The following is a 25,804-nucleotide window of genomic DNA, read 5'->3' on the forward strand; positions in this document are numbered from 1 at the left end:
CAGATTGATCTAAAGAGGAACAAGAGTCCATCCCAGCCAGAGCAAGTGATCTGCTCTCAGCGTGCCAGCCTGGGCTAGGATGCTTTGTTCCTTTCCTGAGAGGGTGATTCCGAGCCTCTTCCTGAAGGGTATTTATGAAGGAAGGACGGCTGCTCCGGAGCTCTGCAAGGCGAATTCTCGAGGAAGCAAACAGAGTTTATTTTTCAGGTGGAAACATTTTTAGAGCTTGCTGGAGATTTTCATTTCCAAATCTCCAAATTCAACAATTCTTCAGCCTCTGTAAACCTTCAGATGGAAGGCCACTATTTAGAGTAAACAGCATCCCAGCCTCTCCTTCTGAGGAGCTTTCTTTTGCTCCGCTGTCACAAAAGTGTTAAGTCCTGGCAACTGGAATACAGACCGTCTTTGTGGTAAAGCTTCATACTGAACCATGCGGACTGTGTTGCTAATGAGGTTACCGCTTAACAGAACCCTAGAAGGACATTGAAAAACAAAATACCCTGACAAACGTGTTGACCAAAGGATGCCAACAACTCTCCCAGGGTCCTACCCGAAATTCAAGGATTAAAAAAGGTAAAAATGAGCTGTAGTGTATGTGAAAAATCATAACACTGAAACATAAGTCCATTTATCTTCTAACTATTTTTCTAGTTCTCGTCCAAAATTTTGCTGGTTATTAAAACATGCCTGTGTAAATAGGAACGCTCTGCTTTATAACTTAACTCCTGTTTCGTGTCCTCACGATATAATAATGTCATTGTTTGTTGTATCACACTTATTCTTAAAGCGGTAGGGCTTGATTTCCAGGGCTGTTTGACACACTGAGGAAGGGCTTTTGCTGGAGTGAGAGATGGGAAAATGAAAGGCCAATTGGGAATCTGTGAAGGCTGGGGAAGCCCTGGGGATACTACAAGAGTGCACACTGGTACATGTAGAGCTGTTCACAGTGGTCACCTAAGTCCTTCATGGGCCCTCCACAGCTGTGCTGTGCTGTCCAGTCCACTGATGATGGGGGACATAACTTCAAGAACATCAGAGAAGTCATTCAGATTCCCATACTGGGGCTGCTCATGGACAAACAACACATCCCATGAGCACGTTCCCTCTATCCTGGGGAGAAAACGCCCACTCCCGCATCTCTTTGGAGGTATCCATAGTCAACTGCTTTGTGTACCCAACTCTCCTCAGTCACGAGGACCACCAAAAATGAGAGCTTATAGCAGCCTATTAAATGCTACAGTGCTCACAGATAAAGCACAACGTACGCTGTGATTGGAATTACAGACTGTAGGAGCCAGAGTGGGCCTGAGGGATAATTTAGTTTAACTTTCTCATTGTACAGCTGAGCCTGAGTGACTTTTCCAAATGTTATTCAGCTACTTAATGGCTGGGCTGGGAGCATAACCAGGTCTCCACACTGCAATTCTGCTGCTTTTGCCATTAGAACAGGATCCAGCCATGACACACTGTTTAACAGGTCAGTCACCCAGGCACCATCAAGCCTTAATGGGAATGGATTCCATTAACAAGAGGTCTTAGCAGAGAGCTCTCCGTACTGAGTTCTCTAAGCTTCAGGCTGAGGGATAACACAGCAGTAGCATGAGAAGGTCCAGGGCACAGGATGAACTAAGAAGAGAAGAGTATGCTAAAGAAAACCTCCACTAATAAGATTGATGAGTCTATAGAGAGCAGAGAATATTTTTTTTAGTATTTTCTTTTATATACTATATTTGTGAAAGAAGAAATTTCTCTTTTTCTTTCTCCAGTGTCATACTTCTAAAAGCCACTAGATTGGAAATCAAGGGACAGAGTTCTAGTTTGGGTTTTACCATTAATTCATGACTACACCAAGCCTTCAAACTTAGGTTTCTAATCTCTGAGGGAAGGGATTGGTCTAGTTTACTGCTTTTTACCGATATGATAAGCACCATGACCAAAAGCAATTTGAGGAGAAGGTTTATTTAGCTTACACCTAATGATCACAGCCTACTATGAAGAAGACCAGAGCAGGAACTCAAGGTAGACTCTGCCACAGAGGTCATGCTTATACAAGCCACCTGCCAAGGGCTGGCACCATCCCTGTGGCCTGGGTCCTCCTGTAGCAATCATTAATCAACAAAGTGCTCATAGATTTGCCTATAGTCCAATCTGATAGAGGCAATTTCTCAATTGAGATCCCCTTTTCCTAAGTGACTCTAGGCTGTGTTTTTACAAGGTCAGCTGAGAAAAGCCCTGGATGTGGCAATGTTCTAGCTGTTGAGCCAAAGGGAACAAAGAACATTGAGGAGAAGCCATACTGGGAAGTCTGAGTTTTCTGTTCTAACTCTAACGTAGTTTTGCTTTGATCTGATCTTAGGGCAGTATGTAAGCTCTTATTTGGAGAACAGGTTGTATATCTGAAGTTAACTACACCCCCTTTCCACCAGCCTCCCTCACTGTACACTCACGCTTTAGTAAGTCCCAATGCTGGAGGATTTCCTGGTCTTCTTGCTCTGTTCATAGCTCCTTGGCACTTGATATCTGTGCATGCTTCCTTTTTATCAAGCCCCTCCTGTCTGGGCTAACCTCTTCTGGCCTTTAAATTCAACCAAGGCAACCTCCTTTTTGCAAAGCCTTCTCTAATTTAGGACTGTACAGTACTTTTTTCTTTATCTCACCATTTGCACCTATCTAACAGGAGTGAGGAATTTCTGTATGCAAGTAAATTTCCCCCCTCCAATGACAGGGCCTCTGTATGGTCTCATTTCACCCATAAAGATTACTACAGCCACTGCACATTATAAAGAAATAATACAATTCCATACTGTGTCTTTCTTCTAGGCCATCATTGTCTTTTATATATATTACTATATTAGTAGTTCAAAGTTCATTAAAGCCTTGATGAAGAAATACAATAGAAATACCTTGGATGTGACCAAATATTTAATATCAAAATGCTGAGAAAGTTGTAATTATGCACAGATTATACCTTTCAAGGCTTATACTTTAAATGAACATCTGAATTCCGAGGCAAGAAAGGGAGGGAGGGAGGGAGAAGAGAGAGAGAGAGAGAGAGAGAGAGAGAGAGAGAGAGAGAGAGAGAGAATACTCTACTTGAAAGTATTTATAAAAACTCCTTTCAAGAAAGAAATGAAAAGACTATTAGTTATGGAGAAAATGAAGTGAAGTTACTAAGGCACAGAGGCAACCCAACCTTGCAGGATATCTGCATATATTCATGTTATTTCTTTCCTTCACTGTTCACTAAATCTTTATTTCATAGATATTATTTATTGCTTACTATTGTGGGAGGACACGTGAGCACATCAAAGCCAATGCATGTTTCACAGCAGATGACAGACAACTCAACACACAAGAGTAGAGCCGTAGCTATTCCAAGGAAGGGTCAGCACGGCCCGTCCAGAAAGAGGACATCTGATGAGAGAGATGAACAATGAACAGGAAGCAAACCACACTGAAAGAGCAACCACGAGAGAGCGGCAGGGGGAAGATCCTTGGGGAAGCTTCAGTGGAAGGTTTGAGGCACCGAACAAAGGACAGCATGGCTGCAGAAGAATGAATAGGAGGCAGGGGAATGGTGATAAGTTAAGAGTGGCTGTGCGGGGCAAGATCACCTATCATACAGATCATGCAGACTGTTCTCTAGCCTTCTAAGGTGTTCTGCTGCAAAAGATTTTTCCACAGTTTTGGTATGAATGAGTAACTTTTATGTGGCTCCTATGTGGGGTATGTGTGTGTGTATTTGTGCGCACGCGCGCGCACACACACACACACACACACACACACACACACACACACACACACACACACACACGTGTGCTAATAAACAAGCCCGTTGGTTTCATTACTTCCTCAGTTCTTGGCTTGAAGGAGGGATGCCTCAGAAGGTCTGCATGAACTGCAGCCACTGTTTAATTGTGGGAAGGAAAGGAAAGATGAAAACTGGTGAGAGTTGAGAGCTTTACCACGTGTTTACTGGACTTTGGCCTTTTCTGTGCCACTTGGTGTCATGATTCTTTTTCTGGTTGGGGGTTAGTACAAGACCTAAAATTATTTGCATAAAATTATATCCTGAGAAACCTACAGAACACATTTATTATTCTCCAGTGGCTGAGGAGTAGTTCTAAATGATTCTTCAGCTGGTAGAAAGGTAGCTTTCTGAAAGGCAGATCTGAGGGAGCAATTCAAATCAGCATAAATACAAATCATTGTCAGAAGCTTCTTCTCAGAGGGAAGGGGCATTTTTGAGACATACATAGTATGTCTGAGGCCCACAGTACATGAAATCCTCGTCTTAAAGCTAAGGTACATGCTCGGTTGTGGGAGGCACCTCCTGTAATCACATCCAGTTAAATGGTATCTTAGGAGCTGGAGAGATGGCTTAGTGGTTAAGAGCACACAGCGCTCTTGCAGAGGATCTGAGGTCCGTTCCAAGCACTCATTCTAAATGGCACACAAACCACCGGTAACTCCAGCTCCTGGGGATCAATGCCCTCTTCTGGTTTGTGTGGGCACCACACTACATGCACATATCCCACTTAAACCCCAGAGACGCATAACTACAATTAAAATAGCATTTGTTTCTCAAAAGTAGCCACAGAAAAAGAGCCATTATCATTATGAAATTTGGGCCTGGAATAATGAACTAAGTCAACAGCATTTCAAACATTTGCTTATATAAAGATGCTGCTTTTATTTTTAATAAAATTCATGTCACAATAGAAGGTACCAAATTGTCTAGCCTTCGATTCTGAAAATGTAAAAGTGAACATCTTCTATTCACTACACTAAGTAGAATTCTCTATATCTGCAGAAGAGGAAGCTAGTGAGAATTCCAACATCTTTTGCTATGTGTAGTACATTTTTGCCTTTTTTAAAAGCCGTAATAAGCAATCTAACTCCCGATTCTGATTTGCAATCACAGCGTCCATAACAAATGTGCATGACACACGGTAGAATCTCACTGGTTTATACCCCTGCGCAAACCACAGCCCCCCAGCTTTCAATCAGGCAAAGGCCTCTTTGCCCAAGTGCACATTAGCTGCTGGCTCAGGAGGCCTATGGCATGGCCGCCTCGGCAGCAGCAGGCACCGCGGCAAGGCGCTCATTAAGCTATTGGGTTTCATTCCAGTAACCGTTCAAATGCATTCTTCACTGTACCATAAAGTATGCTCGTTTCATGCTAGAACTTTGATTTTCCTCCTCCCTCTTCCTCTCTACCCTCGCTACCCTCACTTCCACACTCCCGTTTTGGTATTTTTTTCCCATGCTAACACACTCACAAAAATCCAGCTAATTCTCAATGGGTCTCTTGGTCATTAGTGCAAATTAGTGAGGTTTTGCTGAATATGGTCAGACTTGATTTGCCAAGTTCTTTTCCCGTTAAGGTTTTAAGCCCATGTGTATTTCAAGGGAAATCTAATTTGTAGGTTTCGGATTCATTTACACTCAGCTCACAAACGTGGTTCTGTGAGGCCTCCATAGCTGGTGTACAAGAAGCCACAGGGACTGGTTTCTCTTCCTTTTAACAAGTTCTTGTTAGAATGTTTGCTTTGAAGTAGGTATTTAGGCCATGCTGGAAGCAAACAGAACTAAACCCCAGGAAAATGTAAAGTAAGATTTAAAAACCAAGTTCAAAAAACTTTTCCTTGCCCCAATAATTATAGCTTAAAAAAATCTCTAAGGATGGAGCCTTCCATTTAGTGTTTTAAGGATGATGTCACCACTGGCCAGCCTGGATGGAGCTGTGTCACACAGTGCTTTGCTAGGTGACAAGGTGGACATATGTCCTCTTCTGCTTGGCTCTGCCCTGGGTCTAAGTCCTGGGCAGGAGGACCACCCACACTGTTCTGTGGCCCAGCCAGGGATCTGCTCCTGGGGCTCCTGCAGCCACTGTGTGCACTGGTGCTCCCATCACTGACTGCTGCCCAGCTCCTCCTTTGGAGTATCTGTTGTTGAACTCAGCGCAGCACATCCTTCTTGCATTCTCAGCCCCAATAGGAGGTTGCTCATCAATTCCCAATGCCTGTTCTCAGCTGGAGCCAAGATCAGACCCTCCATTGCACTCTTTGGACCCTGTGCTATTGAACTAACCATTTCCTCAGGACCCCTTGACTCTTGTTTGTCACTTGTATTGCTCTGAATAAAAGAAGGTAAACATTGCCAGTGCTCACACAGCCCATTCTGTGTGCCTCACAGCAGGGGAGTGCTGCGGGGTCATTCTGCCCACAGGTACAGCATGAACACTGCTTTCCTGGCAGACTCTCTGAGCACCAGTTCTCACTGGGAGACTCTGAGGAAGCATTCTCAACACTGCAGGAGGCTTCTGTGTCCTGTACCTTCAATCATGGCCCTCAGAAAGGCAAACAACCTGTCACCCCACAAGGGAGTGGTGCTACCAAAAAAGCTATCTTTGCTAGTAATTTTTCTCAGAGGCAACTCTTCCAGTGCCCAGAGATCATGCCTTGGGACTCTAAGAAGATATCCATGGATATGGCTCAAAGTGGTGACTCTGCTGCATGGAGAATTCTAAGCAGTAAGCAGTGTCTGAGCTAGAACCCAGTACTAAGAAGCCAGTGGACCCAGGCACACTTTCTATTGTACTTGCTTTGAGAAACTGGCAAATTATTCTGGGATTAGCAGGAGTGGCTTGTGGGCAAATACTGTTATTATGTTCAGAAAACTTGTGTGTTTGTCCATCCATCCATCCATCCATCCATCCATCCATCCATCCATCCATCCTCTGTATAAATGCAGAGAATTCTAAAACAGTTATCATACCCATAAATGATAAATGGAGAAGACCTCTTTCCCCTTGCGAGCACACTGCTGCGATCCAGGGAAGAAATAGCTCCCTCCTAACCACTGCAGGAGACCCTTATGTGCACCATTACCCACCAATCTCTAACAAGCTGTCCATCATATGGCAGGGCCTCTGGTTTTCTCCAGTACATGGGAAAGCAGAGGTGGGAGATGGCTCTTTTCCATCTCACCTTCTAATTTATACAACAAAGGTAGACAGCAAAGTGCAGCAGGAGGTGCTCTGTGGCACCCTGGTGTCCACAGCCTGTCACCCTCTTACTGCTCACTGTGCTCTTCTTAGCGAATTAACTTTATCTGGCTAACACTGTGCAAAGAAATACCTGAGTTTCTGTTGATAGAACATTGCTGCCTGCACTGCCACACACAACTTCCACCCAGCGGGAACGCAGGCCAAAGCAAGAGTTTCAGTCCTGACTAAGGAGATTTCCCCAGGAGTGGCAGCTCAAGATTTGAACATTGCATCGCAAGGTAATTTCACTTTAGAGAAAACAAAATTCAGTTACCAAGTAACAGTAGTAAAGTATAAATATAAATACTGATCTCTCTGAAACTGTGCAACTCTGAAATGCACATAATGGTAAAGTTTATTCCTTAATAAAACTAGAAAAAACCAAGCATGCTAGCAGTTCCTTCTGGTTTATGCCTATGGATAGTGTTTAGATCAGATTTTGCTGTGTTAAAGTCACTTATTCATTGTAACATGCTGATCACCAGAGAGTATACATTTTTGAAAATATTAATAACTACATAAGTGCATGTTTTATACCATGTCCCAGTGCATGGTCATACCATGTTTCCTGTTTATTGGAATGGAGACTTTCCAGATTAGTCATTGACTATTGTAATAGCACGGCAGTGAACATTCTTAAGTGAAGATTCGACACTTTCATTTACGAAACATGTATGTGTATGTACACGTGTATGTGTGTGTGCATTTTTCTGAATGTATAATCTAAGCAGCAGAGCTTCGAGCACTGTGATGAGCTTGCATTTCAGCGTGAAAGCCCTTGTGAGTTAAACTCATCCCCGTGTAATGCTCACATGTGAAGACCCATGTGCTCCCAGCCTTAGAGGAGCAGAGCTGTTAGAGATAAGGTACTACTTGTTAGTGTGTATCCCACCCCTACCATTAACCGGAGGGCAGAGTTTCCTTGCAGACATTTTATTTGGGCTCCCTTTGAAGACTGCAGACTCTAATAACAGAGAGTTTGGTATACAGAAGATCATTGTAAAGACCCTGCTACACATATGAATTCCCTGCTGCTTTAAGCCATCTACTTGATGAGGCCATAGAACTCTTGATGCACAGCTACCATTGAAAACACTTAACACAGAATAACATGTGACCAGCAAGTCTACTTTTAGGCACAAACCCTAAGGAATTGAAAGTAGAAACCTACAGAGTGTAGGGATGGAGAGATGAGTGACTCAGTGGTTAAGAAAATTGGTTGCAAATTGTGAGGACTGACATTTGGATCCTGGCACCCATGTAACGCACTTTACAAATGCCTGAAACTCCAGTTTCAAGGGATCGACCATCCTCTGCTAGTCTCTGAGTGTACAGGTGTGTGCATGTGCTCACGCCGACATATACATGAACACATAAATACATTGTGGGCTAGAAGATGCTTGAGCAGGTAAAGGGTCTGTTGTCAAGGCTGATGACTTTAGTTTGATTTCTAAAAGCTGCATGGTGGAAGGACTGAATTGACTTTTTCAAGTTGTCATTTGACCTCCTGTCTTAGTTAGGGTCTTATTGCTGTGAACAGACACCATGACCAATGTAAGGACAACATTTAATTGGGGCTGGCTTACAGGATCAGAGGTTCAGTCCATTATCATCAAGGCGGGAGCATGGCAGCATCCCGGCAGGCATGGTGCAGGAGGAGCTGAGAGTTCTACATCTTCACCCAAAGGAAGCCAGGAACAGACTGAGCATCCTCAGGCAGCTAGGAGGAGGGTCTCCAAGCCCACCCCCACAGAGACACACTTCCTCCAACAAGGCCACACCTAATAGTGCCACTCCCTGGACCAAGCATATGCAAACCATCACACCTCCTAATGTACACATCTCACACACACACACACACACACACACACACACACACACACACACACAGTGTTAAGAAATTAAAGAAAGTATTTGTAATAGCAGTATTTACATTAGCCAAGTGGTAGAAATGACCCATACATCCTTCAGTGGATGGAGGGATAGTAAAATGCAGTATATAGGTACAATGGGATATTTACTACTCAGCTTTAGAAGAGAATAAAGTCTCAACACACTCCGGTAACAGATGGCTCCTGACAACACTATGCTGGCTGGAAGGGTCAGATAAGAATGCCGTGTCTCATATAATCCCACGTGGGCAGATGCTGACAATAGGCAAATTCATGGAGAAAGGAGAAGAGAGGTTACCAGCGGCTGGGAAAGAAGGGGATGCAGAAATAGGATAAGAATGCTATTTCTAGTTCTTATTTTAAAAATCAGTTTGTTGATACTGTATTTATTGCTTTGGGTTTTACAGTTCATGAAATTTAGTTGCTACTTCTGTCTAACCCCAAAAGGAAGATGCTGGGAGGAAGAGACAGTTGTGGAGGAAAGTACCTAAGGTAACTAAGGTCACCCTTAATGTCACTATATTTGGACATGAAGCTTAAGGGTCCTAACCTGACAGGCATGGTGGCCTAAAAAGAGGAAGCCCTCCATACACCCAGAGAGAGAACTGGCCACTGCAGACACAGTGAGAAACGGTTGGGTCAACTGCAGTTCACTGACTTAGCACCTTGACCATGGACTTTTCAGCCTGTAGCATTGTGAGAACTGAAGGTGAAATCATCCCACGCGAGGCCATAGTATTCATTAGGTGAGCACACAATTAATGCGTGTGTGGTTTACACATCTAGAGAGATGCAGCCAGTCAGACAGTGCTGAAACCGGCTCTGAATGAGGAGCCGGTTCTCCAGCCACAAGGGCTCATCAATCAAGCTGTCAAGCTTCCTTGTACACTTGAGCAGGCAGACGTCCACAGAGGTCATGGGACCAGTCCGAGGTCCTTTAGAAAGACTTGTGGCAGAGACAAGGACCAGAGTCCAGGCCTCTTGACTTCTGTATTTTTCAGTACACCGCATGACTTTGTAAGTCAAACCCTGAGCAGGTATTAGCAGTTAACATATTAATTTCATTCTCCTTAATAAAAGCTCTTTCAGAGGTTCAGCTCCATTTTCCTGGATAAACTGTTTTTCTCTACTCATATTTTAAAAGCACAAATCAATTTATCCACATAGGAAAAAATCAGAGAACTCTTTTGAGTGAGTACAAAGTGTAGGTGAGATGTAAAAGGAGGAGTGCAGACCCCATGTTGGGACACACATTTAGGCAAATGTTGGCTCAATTGTTCCTTTATAGCAGAGGCCTGAGTGCCCAAAGACACTACTCATGTAGGTGACTTGATTTCTAATGGTTGCCAATTTATAACATACAGAGGCACTCTAGAAAAATAATTAAAATGCATTTGCTTTCCAAATTAATCATTTATAGTCTAATTTAGCAAAGCATTACATCTTTATGATATTTAAAATATCAATTTTGATAAAACATCCTTATAAATAGACAAAGAAAACCAGATTAATAAGCATATGTGGCTTTACAGGGCAATAAAATAATACATTTTCATAACATTTAAAAATAATATAAAGTATAAAAATTGAACAATATTTTGTTTTAAACAGTTCTTATAGGAATTTTTATTTCACTTTTCCATTAGGTAAAGCTAACAGGCATGAAGATAAACACTGTTAATGATGTTGGCCCTGTGGAAGCATGCCAATGATAGCCAGAATGCTAGCGACCTACTACCAGCAAGCAAACATTTCTCTGAATACTTCTCAAGTGTTTTCTCTCAGATTCACAGAACTCTATCACTGGATGGAAGGTTCAACAAAGAACTCCATTCTGTAATTTTTCCATTTCATATTTCAGTCAGTTATAGGTTCAGCTTGTCCTGTATGATATGACAAAGAAGTAATGAAGCTGTTTGTCACCAGTCTTTTCCAAGAATGTGCTGCAAGTTCAATGTTAATTGAGGATGAGTTTCAAGTGTTTTGAGCAGAGGCAGCAGCACACTTGGGAGTGCGAGCTCATTCCTTACTCATTCACTCAAGGCAGAACTATGACCAGGGAATAAGATTATTCCAAAACCAAACCATTGTTTTATGGCTCTCACAGGTGCCATCCAACCTAAGACACATTCATCATCTTTATCCAAGTGAGTGGGAATGTGCTAGCAAGGTGATGCAGAACGGGCGAGCTGACTACGGCCGGTCTCCCGGGGAAAGTGGGAACAGTTTTGTTCCTCTCCTCTATGAGCTGTTCTGGTGGACTTAATTAGTTCTGAGGAAGCTGATTACCACAGGCCCATGGATGCCCAGGGACTCCGCGCTCCTTCCCTTTTCTAGAACACCCGTATAGGAGTGCTAGCACCCGTGACTGAGTCCTGCTGCTTAGGCGCTTTCACAGTCGTTATTCTAAAGGCAGCTGACACAGCTTCTAGACACCGTGCAAACGATGCATTTTAGTGACTCCTTAGCTGGGAGCTCAAGCTCCAGTTCTACCACTGTCTGTCCTGAGAGAAATAGCTTTTCTGACTCTCAGCTTCTTCTACAAAGTTTTACCTTCATCCTCTCCATCGTAACTTATATAACATAATATAATAAATATTATAATAATACCACCTTATATATTACAAAGAGCTTCACAAAATCTAACTCATCCAATCCAGACAGCTGCATAGAAGGGCTCTATATTTGCCAATACTTTATACAAAAGGAAAGCGAGGGTCAGGGGTAAGTTGCCCAAGGACAACAGCATTCGAGAATTTAAGTAAGATGATTGGTAATGCAAGGCACTGTTGTCATCCACTGCTTTTGGCTGTGGCAGGACAGCACATCAGAGTGGAGCATGAATGGCCAACAAGTCTGTAGCCGTCTTCACACTGGGACACAAAAAGAGAAGAGGCCACAGTCCTCTTGAAGCACCGGCTTCCAGTGACATGAGACCAGAGGGTCCACTGCCGCCCAAGAGTGCCACTGAGACTGAGGTTTCTGTGCAGGAACCCCTAGGGGCCATTCCAGATGTAAACTACAGCGGAAAGGACCTTTCAGATCGTACAACCCAAGCTCTAACTACAAACAGTTCTCCAACAAGCATCGAGACTCCATGACGCAGACAGCAAACCAGGCCTTCCACCTACTTCAAGGTAGAATGCGATAGCATCTCTGTCCTACTTTGCTTTTCTCATGTTTTATCACTGTGTGTGAGTGTGCATGCATGTATGTGTGAAATTCCTCTCAGATAAAAAAGTGGGAAAAGGCATTTACAGTTCCTATATTTAAACAAGAGATTAGAACACATTAGAACAGATTAGTTTCGCAGAGTAGCTAGAGAGATGGCTGCGGTCGCTGTGTGGGCTACAAATGAGGGCAGGAGGACATCGTGGGACATGTCATGTACTGCACATATCTCTTCAGGTCACAGGGCCAGAGCCCCTTTTGCACCTATTTCACACAGTGCTAATTTCACTAGTGAGTCCATGATTTAAAATGCCAGTAGCCTGAAGGTCAGAGACTGGCTAAGCCTGAGGCTCAGAGAAGGCAGACTGCCTGGAGTCAGGATTGCAGAGCTGAGCTGTGATGATTCACGCCAAGGTCTTACTGAAGATCCTGCTGAGGGTAAGCAGGCTAGGGAGCAAGCTTGGATAGACAGAGAATGCAGGCCTCCTCTCTATGGTGAGCACATACACTTGGTAGCTTTGGGAAGGGCTGGGTTTAGCCTCCACTCTTTAAGCAGTCTCAGGTTTATTTGTCAAAGTGGATTAAAAGAAAAAAAGTCTGAATTGCCCTACAGTACATTAGTCATCCTATAGAAATTCAATGTTACAAAAATGTTCACTTAACATGGGCATGAACAAAGAGTAAGCTATGCTCAGGACTCTATGGCTGTGGTTCCTTGTTACACAGAAATCTCTGTAAAATGACCGGTTAATATAACGCTAAAGCCTGATACCCAGCACCTGTAGCCATGGAGAATGGATGAAGCTGGAGGCAGTGTTTTCTGGGGCTGCTCTGGTATGAAATGGGACATCATTTAAAGCAAAATCATGAAATACTATCAATGAAGATAAATGCCAACCTTATGGTTCCCTTTGCACAATCTCCATGCCCAGGAACCCTGGTTCTGACCTCAGCACCCAGCAGTGAAAAGCCACCCCTCGATGGCGTGTGTCGAGCCAGGTACAGCTCATCTTCTAACCCCTCACTCATTGTGTGCCTTTGTCAGGCTTTCCTGTGGGCTCCCAGCTCGTCACTATGGAGCATCCCCTGTCACTCCTGTCTTGGGTAGTCACTGTCCATCCCATTTTACTTTCCTGGATTGCTTCTTTTGGACTAAGCTAGCTTCCACCCAATGGGAGCACTTCATCAGTTCCTGTGCAGAACTGAGGCCAGTAGACAAGGCCCAGAACTAACTTGTCAGCCATGTAACTAAGTCACCTTAGGGGGAATTGTCCACCTTAAGGAATACATGGCTACACATATGGTGGACTCTATGCCAGAACTGCCCAGCCAAGATGGTCCCAAGTTCTCGGCTCCTAGAAATCACGAGACAACAAACAACCACTCTGTGTTAACAGACTAAGTTCTACAGTGTCTTACTACAGATGAAATCAACATAATACAATATTATACAATAAGGCTAATAACAACCAACCACAAGAGCGTGCAACAGTTACTGTGATTCTTCTACAATTAGTGAGCTATCGGTTTTATAGACTAGACTACCACTGCTAATGATCAGAGATGACAAAAGCTAACAGTCATATCACTTTATCCTAAGCTGCTGACCTTTTGCTGTATTGGCATTATATATTTGGGAGGTGACATCTTTCAAGATGATCACACACACAAGATGGTGACTGTTGTTTGTAAAATGTTGATGTCACTGGTTTGGAAAACCCATGATTTGTTTTAAAAAGTAATGTATATTTATTTATATTTTCTCAACAAAGGTATTAAACAGAAAGAAAGTTAGATGTTGTGGCTATGAAGAAACTGGGTGGAGGCCGGTGGTCTAAAACAAGGCAGATTTGACAGAGCAGCAAGAAAACAAATGTCTTTGCCAAAATCCATTTCAGAGACTTTGTGAAGAAGGGAATCTTAATAATTTTCCATATGTGCAAAGGGCTTATTTTCAACCAGTACAAAAATACAGCAAGATTTTTAGAAAGACCATTTTTTTTCCCCCAGAAAGCACTAGGTACTGGGCACTGAATCTCAGTTACACACAGAAAAGAAACAGTCCCTATGAATTCACGGAGCTTGTCTGCTTGCCAGCAGCTTGCTATTTCACACTGGTATATGAGGAACGTATTTAAGGAGACTGCCAACTGTGTAGTCCTGCTTCCTAAATTAGACCCATTCCATGAAAAAGGAACCTTCCTTTTACACCTCACAGTCTTCACTGCAGGCCAACTCTGAGTCTAGGTCTCTGCACACGACTGGGGAAGGGTCAGTTTACACAGCTCTTGATACATCATATGTGCAAGACTTCAAAACAGCTGAGGTAAAGATTTCAGAAAATCATCAAGATTCTTGGTAGACAGAACTATCCTTTGGCTCAGCCTTACTGTGATCTGATACTTTCTTTAAAATAATAAAAAGAGAGATTGAATTAGTGTGTGTGTGTGTGTGTGTGTGTGTGTGTGTGTGTGTGTGTGTGTGTGTGTGTATCCTCAGCAACAGGACACCCCTGGGTCCCTGGGGAGGCTGGAAGATGATGTGGGTCCTCTGAGAATCATGTGTAATAATGACTGTGTCTATGCCTGGGTCCTCAGGAAGAGCTGAAGTATTCCTAAGGGCAAAGTCATCTCTCTTATCTATTTAACAATTCTGAAGCACAGTAATGATAACATTAAGTGATAAGTCTTTCCTTCATTTCTGAACATTTATCTTCTTACTTACAGCCATGAGGAAAAGTAATGTATGATTTATTGCAAGCCCATTAAAATTCCCATGATATTCTTTATATAACAGAAAAGCAAACAGCCCAAACCCAGAGCAATCCTAAATGCACAGAAAGCTCCAAACAGCCAAAGTACCCCTGAGCAAATAGCAGTGCCAGAGGCTCACGGAAGTCCTACTGCAGAGCCATAGTGACACAAGCAGTATGGTGCTAGCACAATAAACATTCACGCCAAAGAAAAGGAACGGTGAGCCGAGAAATAAGCCCACACAACAATGGCTACTTGAATCTTGACAAAGGTATCACACACAGTATAAAGGAAAAAAAAAAGACCATTTTTTTCTTTAGTAAACGGGGCAGGAAAACTGAATACTAAAACTGATTTTTAAAAAATTAGATAGAAGGACTAGATACCAACCTCTCACTTTTCACAAAACAAACAAAAAACAAAATAGCAATAAACAAAAAACAACTCAAACTGGATCAGACACCTTAATGCCAGACCTTAAACTCTGAAAATAGTAGAAGAAAACAGGAAGAAACAGGCAAGGGTTTCTGAGAAGTTCTCCGTAGCTCAGGATGGGGGAGAAGGGTGACAAATGACATCATGGATTAAAAAGCATCACAACTAAGGGGACCAGCTGGAGTGAAGATGCAGCAGACAAGGAACAAGCCTTTGTCAGGTACTGATATCCACACTACACAAAGATCTGACAGTAAGCGGTCAAGCAAATCGGACAGCTCACAAAGGAACATATACAAATGGCCAACAAAATGGCTGAAGAATATTCAGGAGCCTTAGCCATTAGGAAATGCAAACTGAGACTACATGGAGATATCCTCTTACATGGCTACCATGTAGAAAATAGCCAACAATAAATGATGGGGAGGGTGTGGGGGACACGGGATCCTGATACACTATTGATGGGTCCAACCACTACAGAAGGCACACACTTATGTGCATACACATGGATATAAACCACTCAATGGTTTAATCTATTTTTTTTCAATTTTAGTATGATGAAAACATGATATATTCCTTGTAGAAATTATAGTTGAAACTGAACTTTGGTCTTTTCTTGGGCTGGTCTACATATGGTACAATGTCATCTCATGCTGCTTGGGATGGCTGCAAGGTTAGATGATCAATTTACCTACAATTTTACAAGTTATGGTGATGGTTCATTCATTCTCTTTATTTTTTACTTACTTGAGGGATAAGTAGGTTACAGATGCTGGCTTTTTCACAATGCAAATGAGCAGAGACTCATAGACTTGTACTTAAAACCTAGACATGGGCTGGGGAGAAGGCTCACCCGACAAAATGCTTGCCATGCAAACATGGTGATCTGAGTTTGATCCCAAGAAACCACAAAAAAAGGCAGGTATGTTGGTGTGTGCTTGTGATCTCTACAATGGGGAGGTAGGGACAGATCCCTGGGGCATGCTGGACAGCTAGCCTGGCCTACTTGAAAAGCTGCAGGTCAATGAGAGATCCTCTCCATCAACCCATTGCCCCGAAACCACCTCAAACCAGGTGGATGGCTTCTGAGCACTGGAGTCTCTAAGACTCATGCAAAAAGAGCGGAGCATTTTAGTTTCACAGTAGGCTACATGACAGAAATACCAGTAGGCTATGAAATGACTGGCTCTTTAGTGTGTAAGTACCGTGTTTAAGTTCAAAACACGGTAACACTGGACCAAACAGTGAAATCTGGGCCTTCACACTGGTAGAGAAATTAGTACAGCCTTTTAGAATGCATATGGGAAGTTCGTGCTGAAGGCCACAGGTGTTCTCTAGGAAGAAGGCTGTTGCCTGCATTCTGTGGCTGAGCAGCCACTTCCCACACCTCTTCTAACTCCCTGTCCTGGGATAATCACAGGCATGGGTCAGTTCTGTCTACCTGTGAAGCCTTACTTCCTCCCCATTCTTTCCCACAGCCCAAATCTACAGCGGTGCTTCCCACTCTCCCATGTTAGCTCCTGCTTTGTTCTTGTCAGACTATCTTCCCAGCCACCTATCTTTCCCCCAAGGTTCCTCATGCTGTGTCAACCATGGTTTCTAGAGCTTTCATATATGTGTGTGTGTGTGTGTGTGTGTGTGTGTGTGTGTGTGTGTGTTTGTGTGTTCATGTGTGTGTGTATGTGTACATAGGCATTCTACTACAGACTTCCAGTTCAGGATTATTTACTGCTTATAGTTTGTATTTCAAAATCACTAAGCATTGTTTTAATTTTCCAATTAACTTTTGATGACAAAAGGGAAGCCGTTCAAACATGTATACCCTCTAACTCATTTCATAGAATTTAAGAAAATATCAAGAAACAACAACACCAAGTTCCCTGCACCTCCAAATAATTCATCTACATTGCTTTTCTAGCAACGGTGTGCTCTGGTTTATAAAGGCAGGAGCTACTCTCTGCAGACACAGGCTTTAAGAATAGTATGAGCTTTCTCCTTCACAGTTAGGCAAAAACTTTAATTTCCTTGTTCAGGTTATTTTTTAAAATTTTATTTAGAAAAGACATTTTTTTCTAAGCAAAGAAAGAAAGAAAGGAAGGAAGAAAGAAAGAGCGAGCTTATTTCCTTTGTGAGTGAAATAGCCAAGCAGAGAGGTGACTGTGGTAAGCTTCTTGTTTGTCTGTGCTGTAAGCCACTGCTAACATTGTTGGGTTAGCTTTTGTTAATGTTATCAACACCAACGATTGACAGCGTGATTCAAAACTGATTTCATTGCCTCAAGACCATGGCTGACTATTGATCTGACTCTACTGCTGTTGGAACTCTTCTCCTCTATTTCCCAGCTCCTCAGAACAAATCTCTTCAGCTGATTTTAGTCAACAGGCCCACACTAGGGATCTGACTGGTTGCAAAGTTAAATTTGTTCTTTCTTTGGGCAGATCCAGAAAACAAGATAAATAATTTTCAGATGATTCTAAAGGATTTCATTACTGGCAAAGTTGTGACCTTAACTCAGTGTAACAAGTTCAAAAGTCTGCATTGCTCTGAGGCAATGCATAGAATATACTATGATTTAGCTTGTCTTTTCTCAGCTCTATTGATGTCACTACGATGGTTTTGCTTTTGTGATTTTTTATTATATAAATAAAGCTAATTTAAAACTTTCATTTTTGAAAGTTTAATAGGGTTATATTTTTATAAAAATTTATTTTTATGTGTATGTTTGCTTGCATGTATGTATGTGAACCATGTGTATGCCTGGTACCTGTGTAGGGCAGAAGAGCGTGTTGGATTCCTTGGATCTGGAGTTACAGACAATTGTGAAACATGTAGTTTCTGAGAAAAACACTCTTAGTGGCTCAACTAGCTCTCTAGCCTCTAGGATTCTAGTCTCATTTTCAATAAAAGCATCCGTGGTTCCAAAGGCAGTGTGGCCAGCTAGCTGCTCACAGACTCTTGATATTATACTTTACACACAGACCTACAGATATACTGATTGAAGAGCAGTATAAACTCTTAATGATACTGTGCCAATTCTGAGTATATCTGGAGGCCAGAATGTTAATATGGAACTAAAATACAGCTTGGCACCCCACACTCCTAAGCTGCTTCCAGCTACACCGCACTGCCTTTCACTTAGGGGCAGGCTAAGCAACAGACCTCTAGGACACAGCAGTCTTTTCTCTGTGGATAGGATGTGGTAGAATATTTCAAACATGAAAATGGTCATTTTAACTATTTATAATGAATTATATTCTATTTGGGGGCAGGGTCTTGCTGTGTATCCCAAATTGGCCTTCAACTCATCCTCCTCTTGCTGTGGCCTCCCTCGTGCTGAGATCACAAGTGTGCTGTGCCCTGTTGCCAGTCTATTTTATTTTAAGTGTGCATTTCAATAGTTGTATTTAAAATATCATCACGACCAGGATTACTATTTTCTATAACTTCTCCTTTACCCCTGACCAAACAATCTATATGGATAAAGTAATTTTTCCTTGCTGCTTCATGTCTAATAACTTATGATCTGTTCTCTGATGCTCTGAATGTCTGTCCTAGAAACTTCATGTATGTAGAACCATGTGGCAGTTGTGTCTGAATAACTGTACTCTTCCTCATGTTTTCATGGTTCTTCTGCACTGAGGCAGCCTGATTCCCTGGCCAGCAGGAAGAAAGAGCCAACCAGCCCCCCACCCTGCCTCCTAAGAGAGGCAGACTCTGAGAACTAGTCTTCCTGCTGGGGGTGGCTGAGGGAAGAGGCTTCTTTACTTGTCTTTATCTGCCTATGGGGGTGAATACCGTTTTCACCTCAGCCAGAGCACACAGGGATACACTCCTTTACCTTGTGTTCCTCTTGACTGAGATTGTGAAACTCACCCTCCTACCCCTTTAGGTGGTAAAGGGACAGCATCTCTGGAGATAGCTGCTTTTCTTTGGCATAAAAAGGTTTATTTTCCTCCAGTGAAGAAACGTGGTGTCCCATCTTCAACCTGCTGCTATCTGTTTTTTGTTTTTGCCAAATGGAAAAACAAAAACAAAAACTAGAAGGTGGGAATTTCTTAATGGGGGTAAAGAGAAAAATGCCTCACTCAGAACATAGACAACTTGTGTGTGTAGGGACCTGAGATATTTTGTAGCAGCATGTGGGGTAATTTTCCAAGAAGAGTTTGAAAACAAGATGTCTAGACTTTTCTCCTAATTGATGGCTATACATAAAAATGCATCATAAAAATGTGTCTGAGACTGTACAGGGGTACGCATACCACTAACAAAGGCACTTTTATCAGAAAAGTAGGGCTGTCTATGCGATCTGTAACAGATCTGTTAATATTAACATGGTTTTGCTAATTGTGTTCTTCAGTTCTGTCAATTGGCTGCTTCTAGAGTGGATTGTGCCGCGTCAGGCCTTGCCACAGCCCAGCGGAGCTTCCTTCCTAAAACTGTGGCTTTAATAATGACTGAGAGTTAAACAGAACTCCAGTCCCCACTGGAAGCTTTCAGTTTAAAACTTATGGCTTATTAAATGGCCATGTGAATGAAACATTATTTCATTAAGTACATTGCAAAGAACAATATTCTAATCCAAAACTACTTTCCCTCCCAAGACGAAAAATGCTCCAAGAACATTTGTGGAAATAAGATTAGTTTTGTGTTAAGTTAAAATCATGGAGATCAGATGTTTCGTTTGTACTCCTCACAATACCTCCTGCCATAATCTCAAGGAAGTTTGAAGATTAGTCCAGAAGTCTTGGGGCCCAGCTCCTCCTCTCTCTGTTCAGACTACAAGGAGCTCTGTCTCAGTCCTGAATGAGGGGCTGAGTACCAAGTCAGCCCACGACAGTTAGCTTCAGCTAAGCCTGCAGTGTGACAGGAGAAGCAGAGGCTGGGTCCATTTCCTTCAATATGGTTGTTATGAACATTTCATTTTTACACAGCCGCCACTCCTGAGGAGACCCACAGATGGACAAGCAATGCCAGTAATAACAAAACATTCACTCCGCCTTCTGGCGGCCCTGGGGTTCTCTGTAAACTGACTTAGAGGTCGTAGAACACTCACTCATATAGGCCAGGGAGATTGAAACTGGACTCTGCCATTGCCACTGTTGTTCTATAAATCTGTGCATCCATTTGCACATATAAAAATATGTTTATATGATGCTCAAAGTAAGCAAAATGAAGCAAAGTGTTGTTTGTTATCCTGGCGGCTCCATATGATTAGTGCCCCTCCTTCATCTTACCAGGACTGATGAGGAACAGGTTTCAGTAAAACTGGGAAATATAAAATATCTTGGAAGGAATTGGTGGGAGACTAGGACTGGATGAGAGAAAACTGGTCCATAATCTGAGAAATAGAAGAGACGGGATCTGTATTGCCAACATTACCAAGAACTCCCAGGGTCAGCAGACCTGCAAGCCTTCAAAGGAAAGTTTCCCTAGAGCTTGACTTTTACAGGAAGTACTGACATTCAGAATTCATGTTAAGACGGTGGCAAAATTCTTTCAACCAAGGATAGAAGAAATGCTGGTCCACTGTCAGGAAGGACAGCCTGAGAGAGTCTGTTCACCTAACCGTACAGTATTTCTCTTTCCACCAAGGGAACGGAAGAATACCTTTCAGTTTCATATGATGGGGAAGTCCGTGAATGTCAAACACCGAAAGCAGCAGATGGCAGAGATTCCGCACCATTCTTAATTTGGAGTGGTCTCCAAACCTGTCTTGATCCTCCTTCAGTAGCTAACTCAGCTGACTCAAGGTCGTCTTAGTCACTAGCGTAAGTATTACCACTGGACAATTCTGTTGGATTTCACTTGTGTGAAATGTTTCCTTTTCCCAGTGTGGCGTACAGTTTAAGATTGGACGGTGATTCTCCGTCAGTAGCAGCCCCAGGCTCAGTGACAGTGGCAGTAGGAGCTGCTTCCAGGTAAGGAGCCTTTTGCACCCCAAGTTGGAAACCTATAATTAAAGCAAGTTCACAATGCATTTCCATCATTCAGTTTTTCCTTTCAACCTAAAGTTTCCAACTCCTCTAAGCTCTTGTTCCTGGAAAAGCTTCTGGCAGTGACTTTTTGGAAGCCACAGTTTCTGCAGCTTTTCATCTTTTTACCATACCCTTCTGCCTCTAAGCTTCCCTCCCCACATGTGGTTAGTAATGCCACCACGGCCGGAAGTGAAACTTTGCTCAGCATGGACATGCTTGCCCACACAAAGGCAAACATGCAGAGCAGGGAAGGAGTCTAGTGTTCCCAGATCTCAAGAGACTCTGTGTTTCTGCCTTAACCATGTTATCATCATTCTATGTGCTAAAAAGACATGGAAACGGAACATTTCTCATCAGTCACAGGAAAGCTAAGCAGTGGGCCTGGGTCTCCATCTCCTACTCATGTTAGGCTAGGGCCTCCCCTCTACACTGCTCAGGAGTGTTTCACTGACAAGCTATTACTATAATCTATACTTCTGAATTTTCTTAAGATGTCGATGATCTTTAAGGAAAATGCTCATTGGTACTTTTTCCTAGCACACTCTATATATTGGGATTGTGCTGGATGCTTTCAAAGGTTCCTAATACTTATTTATAATTTGCTAATTTTCACAAGTGATAAAACTATGACTCAAGCAAGTTGACTCAAAATACTGGAAATCCATTAAAGACAGTAGGATGTAAAGCAGTAACGCGTATGACTTGGCGTTGATAAAAACTGGGCTTATTTAGGATATTTCTGAGGCTAACCTCCCAGGAATACATGCACACACACGAACACTGCATTGACGTTAGGGATCTCAGTGGAAAGCTAGGGCTTGCATCTCTGGTGCTCGTTTTCTAAGGACAAAAACCAACTGGTGTTGCCTTTCTGAAGGGCACGCTGCAGGCCTGACTGACAGCTTCACCTGGGCAGAGCACGGGTGCTCCACATACATTTCCAGGACTTTAAATGAGTCTAGGGAGTCTTTCGGAATAAATACCTCCAGGCTTGGTGGGACCACTGCCAACCAGTCTCATTGTGTTCTTTGCCTGCAACCATTTGTGAACTAGGATGCTGGGGTTTGTGGAGTCAGAGCATTTTAAAATGCTTCCCTACATTTTATGCATAATCATGAAGTTTAAAATTTCCGTCTACTACTGTATGGAATGGGAAAAAAGAGCAGAGAGACGCAAAGTTTCTGACGTGAGATATTTGAGCACATAAGACATTTAAAAATTGCATTGGTGGTGCATATAAGTTGGCTTCCTTACCAGCAAACTCACTTTTTAGGTAAGTGAACTGGCAGTGACGCACTGGTACAGCTGGCAGTCTGCGACATCAGCTTAGGTGGCATGTTCTACAACAGACTGACTTAGAAAACGGGCTTAAAGCGCTGCATCATTTTATCGTGCTTAAGAACTGGCTTTTTAGAAATGGGAATACTTTGAACCCACCACAGCTACCTTCAGCCACCTCAAGCCACTGGCTTTGCTCCAGGGAACAAGCGGGTCAGGGCAGCCGTGTGAAGCCCTCAAAGCTTAGCCTTTCTGATAAAACTTGCTGTATGTATGTAAGTATGTATGTATGTATGTATGTATATTATTTTAACATGAAGGGCCTTTTTTTTTCTGAGAAGTGAAAAGATGCTTTCATATCAGATTCAGCTCAAGATGCAGCCGTATTTGCAAAGGAAGGGCTCCCAGCAGCAGTGGATGCCAAAGATCCCTTCTCTCTTGCTTTGGTCTTAACTTGGCACAGTGCTTCAGATGGTATTCATTTGGAATAAGGAGATCGATGACATAGCCTGTCCAATCCTCCACTGTAAGTGGCTTTGCTAGGAGTGGGTATGGGCAGAAAATATAAATTCTTCTGTCTGTAGGCAACCAAAAGCATACCAACTCATCTTGGAGTAATTTAACCAATAAGATGATTTAGAGGACAGTTCAGTGGCACCATTTTTGGAAGGCAAAAGCTTAGCAGAAGGAACATAAATCAAAGGTGACTGGCAGGTAAAGGATATATGCAGCAATCAGCCAAGCCATGTGCACACTGGCACAAATTCAATAAGATCATTTATAAAATTTTTAAGGCAGAAGTACACAAAAGGGGGTCTGGTGCTAACTAAATCCACAGATAGCTTACATGCCACTGAAATAAACACTTCCAGATGCGGGTGTACAAAAACCTTTTACAGAAAGAAATGTTTTCTTTCATAAATCTGAAGGAGGGACTTTTAGCAGAAAGGGCAAGAAAAAAAAATCTAAAACTGAGACGAAGCCTCTTAGGGCTGGAAGTGCTCGCTGAGCGGTGACTTGTAGCTAATGGTGGGCTCTGCAGCCGTCTCCAGCCAGTAGCACCGAGCTAGGATGACTGGCCAATGTGTCATTCCACAAGTTCTGGAAAACCTGGACTCCCAGTCAGGGTTCCATTGTGTCTTTCTCTTTTGGGGATCAGGAGTAGGGACAGAAGTCTCTCACAGCTATCAGTGCTAATCCCAGATTAGGGGAGGAAGCTGCTGTACAAACCCTTCTACGCTGAAAGAGCACTCGCACCCTGGCTTGGTCACAGTCATCTTCCAGGAATGCGAGACCAAATTCGGCAGTGGATTAGGAAGTCAATTTGGTCATGAAACCAGCATAATACTCTGACTTTTGGGTCAGAAATGAATATCTCCATAAAATCAAACAGAAAGCTGGAGTGTCTTGTCTAGATTTGTGTTTAGGTCATTTATGCATTAAGCACTGTTTGTGCTCCTTAGCAAGCAAGCCTCCAGGGCACCAACCCCTTAGTCTCTGTGTTGTCTTTAAACTCGAGTTCTCGGCAAGCTGCTGCACACCGACTTTAATCCTGAAAGCATGTTAACAGTTTGCATGGTGGCACACATTATGTTCTCTCATGAAGAGAACATTTATTCTGCAGGACAAATAACTCCTGAACACACTTTGTCTTCTTCATTTTCACTATCCCTAGGTCAAGGAGACTCCAGGTCCTGTCACAGTGGCCACCTCTTTGGCGTTTATCACGCCATCTTGGGCAACTCTCTCTTCCTATTACCTTCTGAATTATATTCTCTAACACAGGACAGCTCAAATCTACTCCTTGCCCCCCAGGTTAAAATAACTCCTTGATGACATCAGTTATCTAACCTTTTAAGATGAGTCTAGGCGATCTTGTTTTGAATTAAACTCCTGGGGCTGGGGAAGAGGCTCCCGTGGCAGAGTGCTTGCTGAGTGTGCTCAGGTCTGGGGTTTCCTCCCCGCACAGCACAGCATGCACTGGGCGATGCTGGAGGAGGGTCCTCAGCACTTGAGGAGGAGGAGACAGGAGGATCAGAAGTTCAAACTCATCCTTGGCTACATAGGGAGTCTGTGGGGCTACATGGGACACTTGTCTTAAAAAAAACAAAACAAAACAAAACAAAACAGAAACAAGACAACCATTCTTGGAAGCTTCAGGTCTCTGGGTTCCTGTCAAGGGTGACTTTCTTTTTTTTTTTTTTCCGGAGCTGGGGACTGAACCTAGGCAAGCCCTCTACCGCTGAGCTAAATTCCCAACCCCAAGGCTGACTTTCATAGGTGCCTGAGCAGCCTGCTGCTTTCCAGAGTTGCATTTCTGCTCTCTCAGCCTTTTTAAAACTGTCACTCATTTGCCTTTGTGGGGCAAATTTGGTTCACATGTAAATGACCCTCCAAATGCTTCCTGGCTTGCTCAGGCAGGTTGAAGCTTTTTTTTCTGATTCTGAGACACTCTGCTTTTTAGTCGGAGGAGCAAGCAGGGGCACCCGAGTCCCCCTTTAAATCGGCCATGTCATCAGCCTCACATATTTTTAACATGATTTGTAGCAAACATTTACTGAATCAAATGTAGGTACAACAGCTATAGGGAGGCTCAGGATGTGGACGATGCTAACATGGTCCTTCCACGGATTCACTGTGTCATTAAGTAGGAGAAGTACCAACACTCCAAGGGGACCGCTATCATACTCTGAAATCAAGTGCTGCCTTTAAAAATACAGGAAATGAGCATCGATGTCAGAAGGGTGTGGCTTTAAACTGCACCAGTCCTGTTGGTGAGCAAGAGTAAACGCACAGCAGTACACAGAACGCTGGTCTCTCTTGTTTAGCCATTTGTGAGTGCACCGTGTGGACATTACTTGCTGAATCATTAACACTAGAGTGAGGTTAGTTCAGTGCAAGCAGGGACCCATCACACCTTAGATAATGGTTTCCAAGAGATGATACAGACTCTAGACTGGCTTCCTTTTCTCCTTTTTCTCTTCTTCACGGATAGCATGCCTGGATGAGAAAGGCTTATCAGGCCTGAGTATTTACTTATTAAGTGCTTACCTAACTAGTCTTAAATATGATCGTCTGTGTTTGGAGTTGGACCAGGAATACAGACTATGAGTCAAAGCCAGAAACAGAGTCCCTAACTTCTCTACTGAAAGCCCTGAAGTCTGTATAAGTGTTTAAATTGGAATTGACAGCAATCTATAGGTGAGACTGAACTTCTGGAGCCAGAGAAGGAACTTGAAACCACCTCCC

The 25,804-nt window shown here is 43.0% G+C and overlaps 1 protein-coding gene across 19 annotated transcripts in view; it reads right to left on the reverse strand.

Annotated features, from left to right (window-relative positions):
* The window catches only part of Supt3h (SPT3 homolog, SAGA and STAGA complex component), a 328,341-nt gene that overhangs the window by 30,145 nt on the left and 272,392 nt on the right, over positions 1–25,804 (reverse strand). For 2 of the 19 annotated variants that reach the window (XM_063267744.1, XM_063267747.1), the window contains exon 12: positions 761–25,555. The exons of the other annotated variants lie outside the window; for them this stretch is intronic. In XM_063267744.1, the coding sequence (XP_063123814.1) occupies positions 25,541–25,555 (15 nt within the window). In that variant the 3' untranslated portion in view covers positions 761–25,540. Of the gene's footprint in view, positions 1–760; positions 25,556–25,804 lie in introns of those variants that run through there. 19 annotated transcript variants of the gene reach the window in all.

Source organism: Rattus norvegicus, chromosome 9 (assembly GCF_036323735.1).
Source record: "Rattus norvegicus strain BN/NHsdMcwi chromosome 9, GRCr8, whole genome shotgun sequence".
Classification (NCBI taxonomy): Eukaryota; Metazoa; Chordata; class Mammalia; order Rodentia; family Muridae; genus Rattus; species Rattus norvegicus.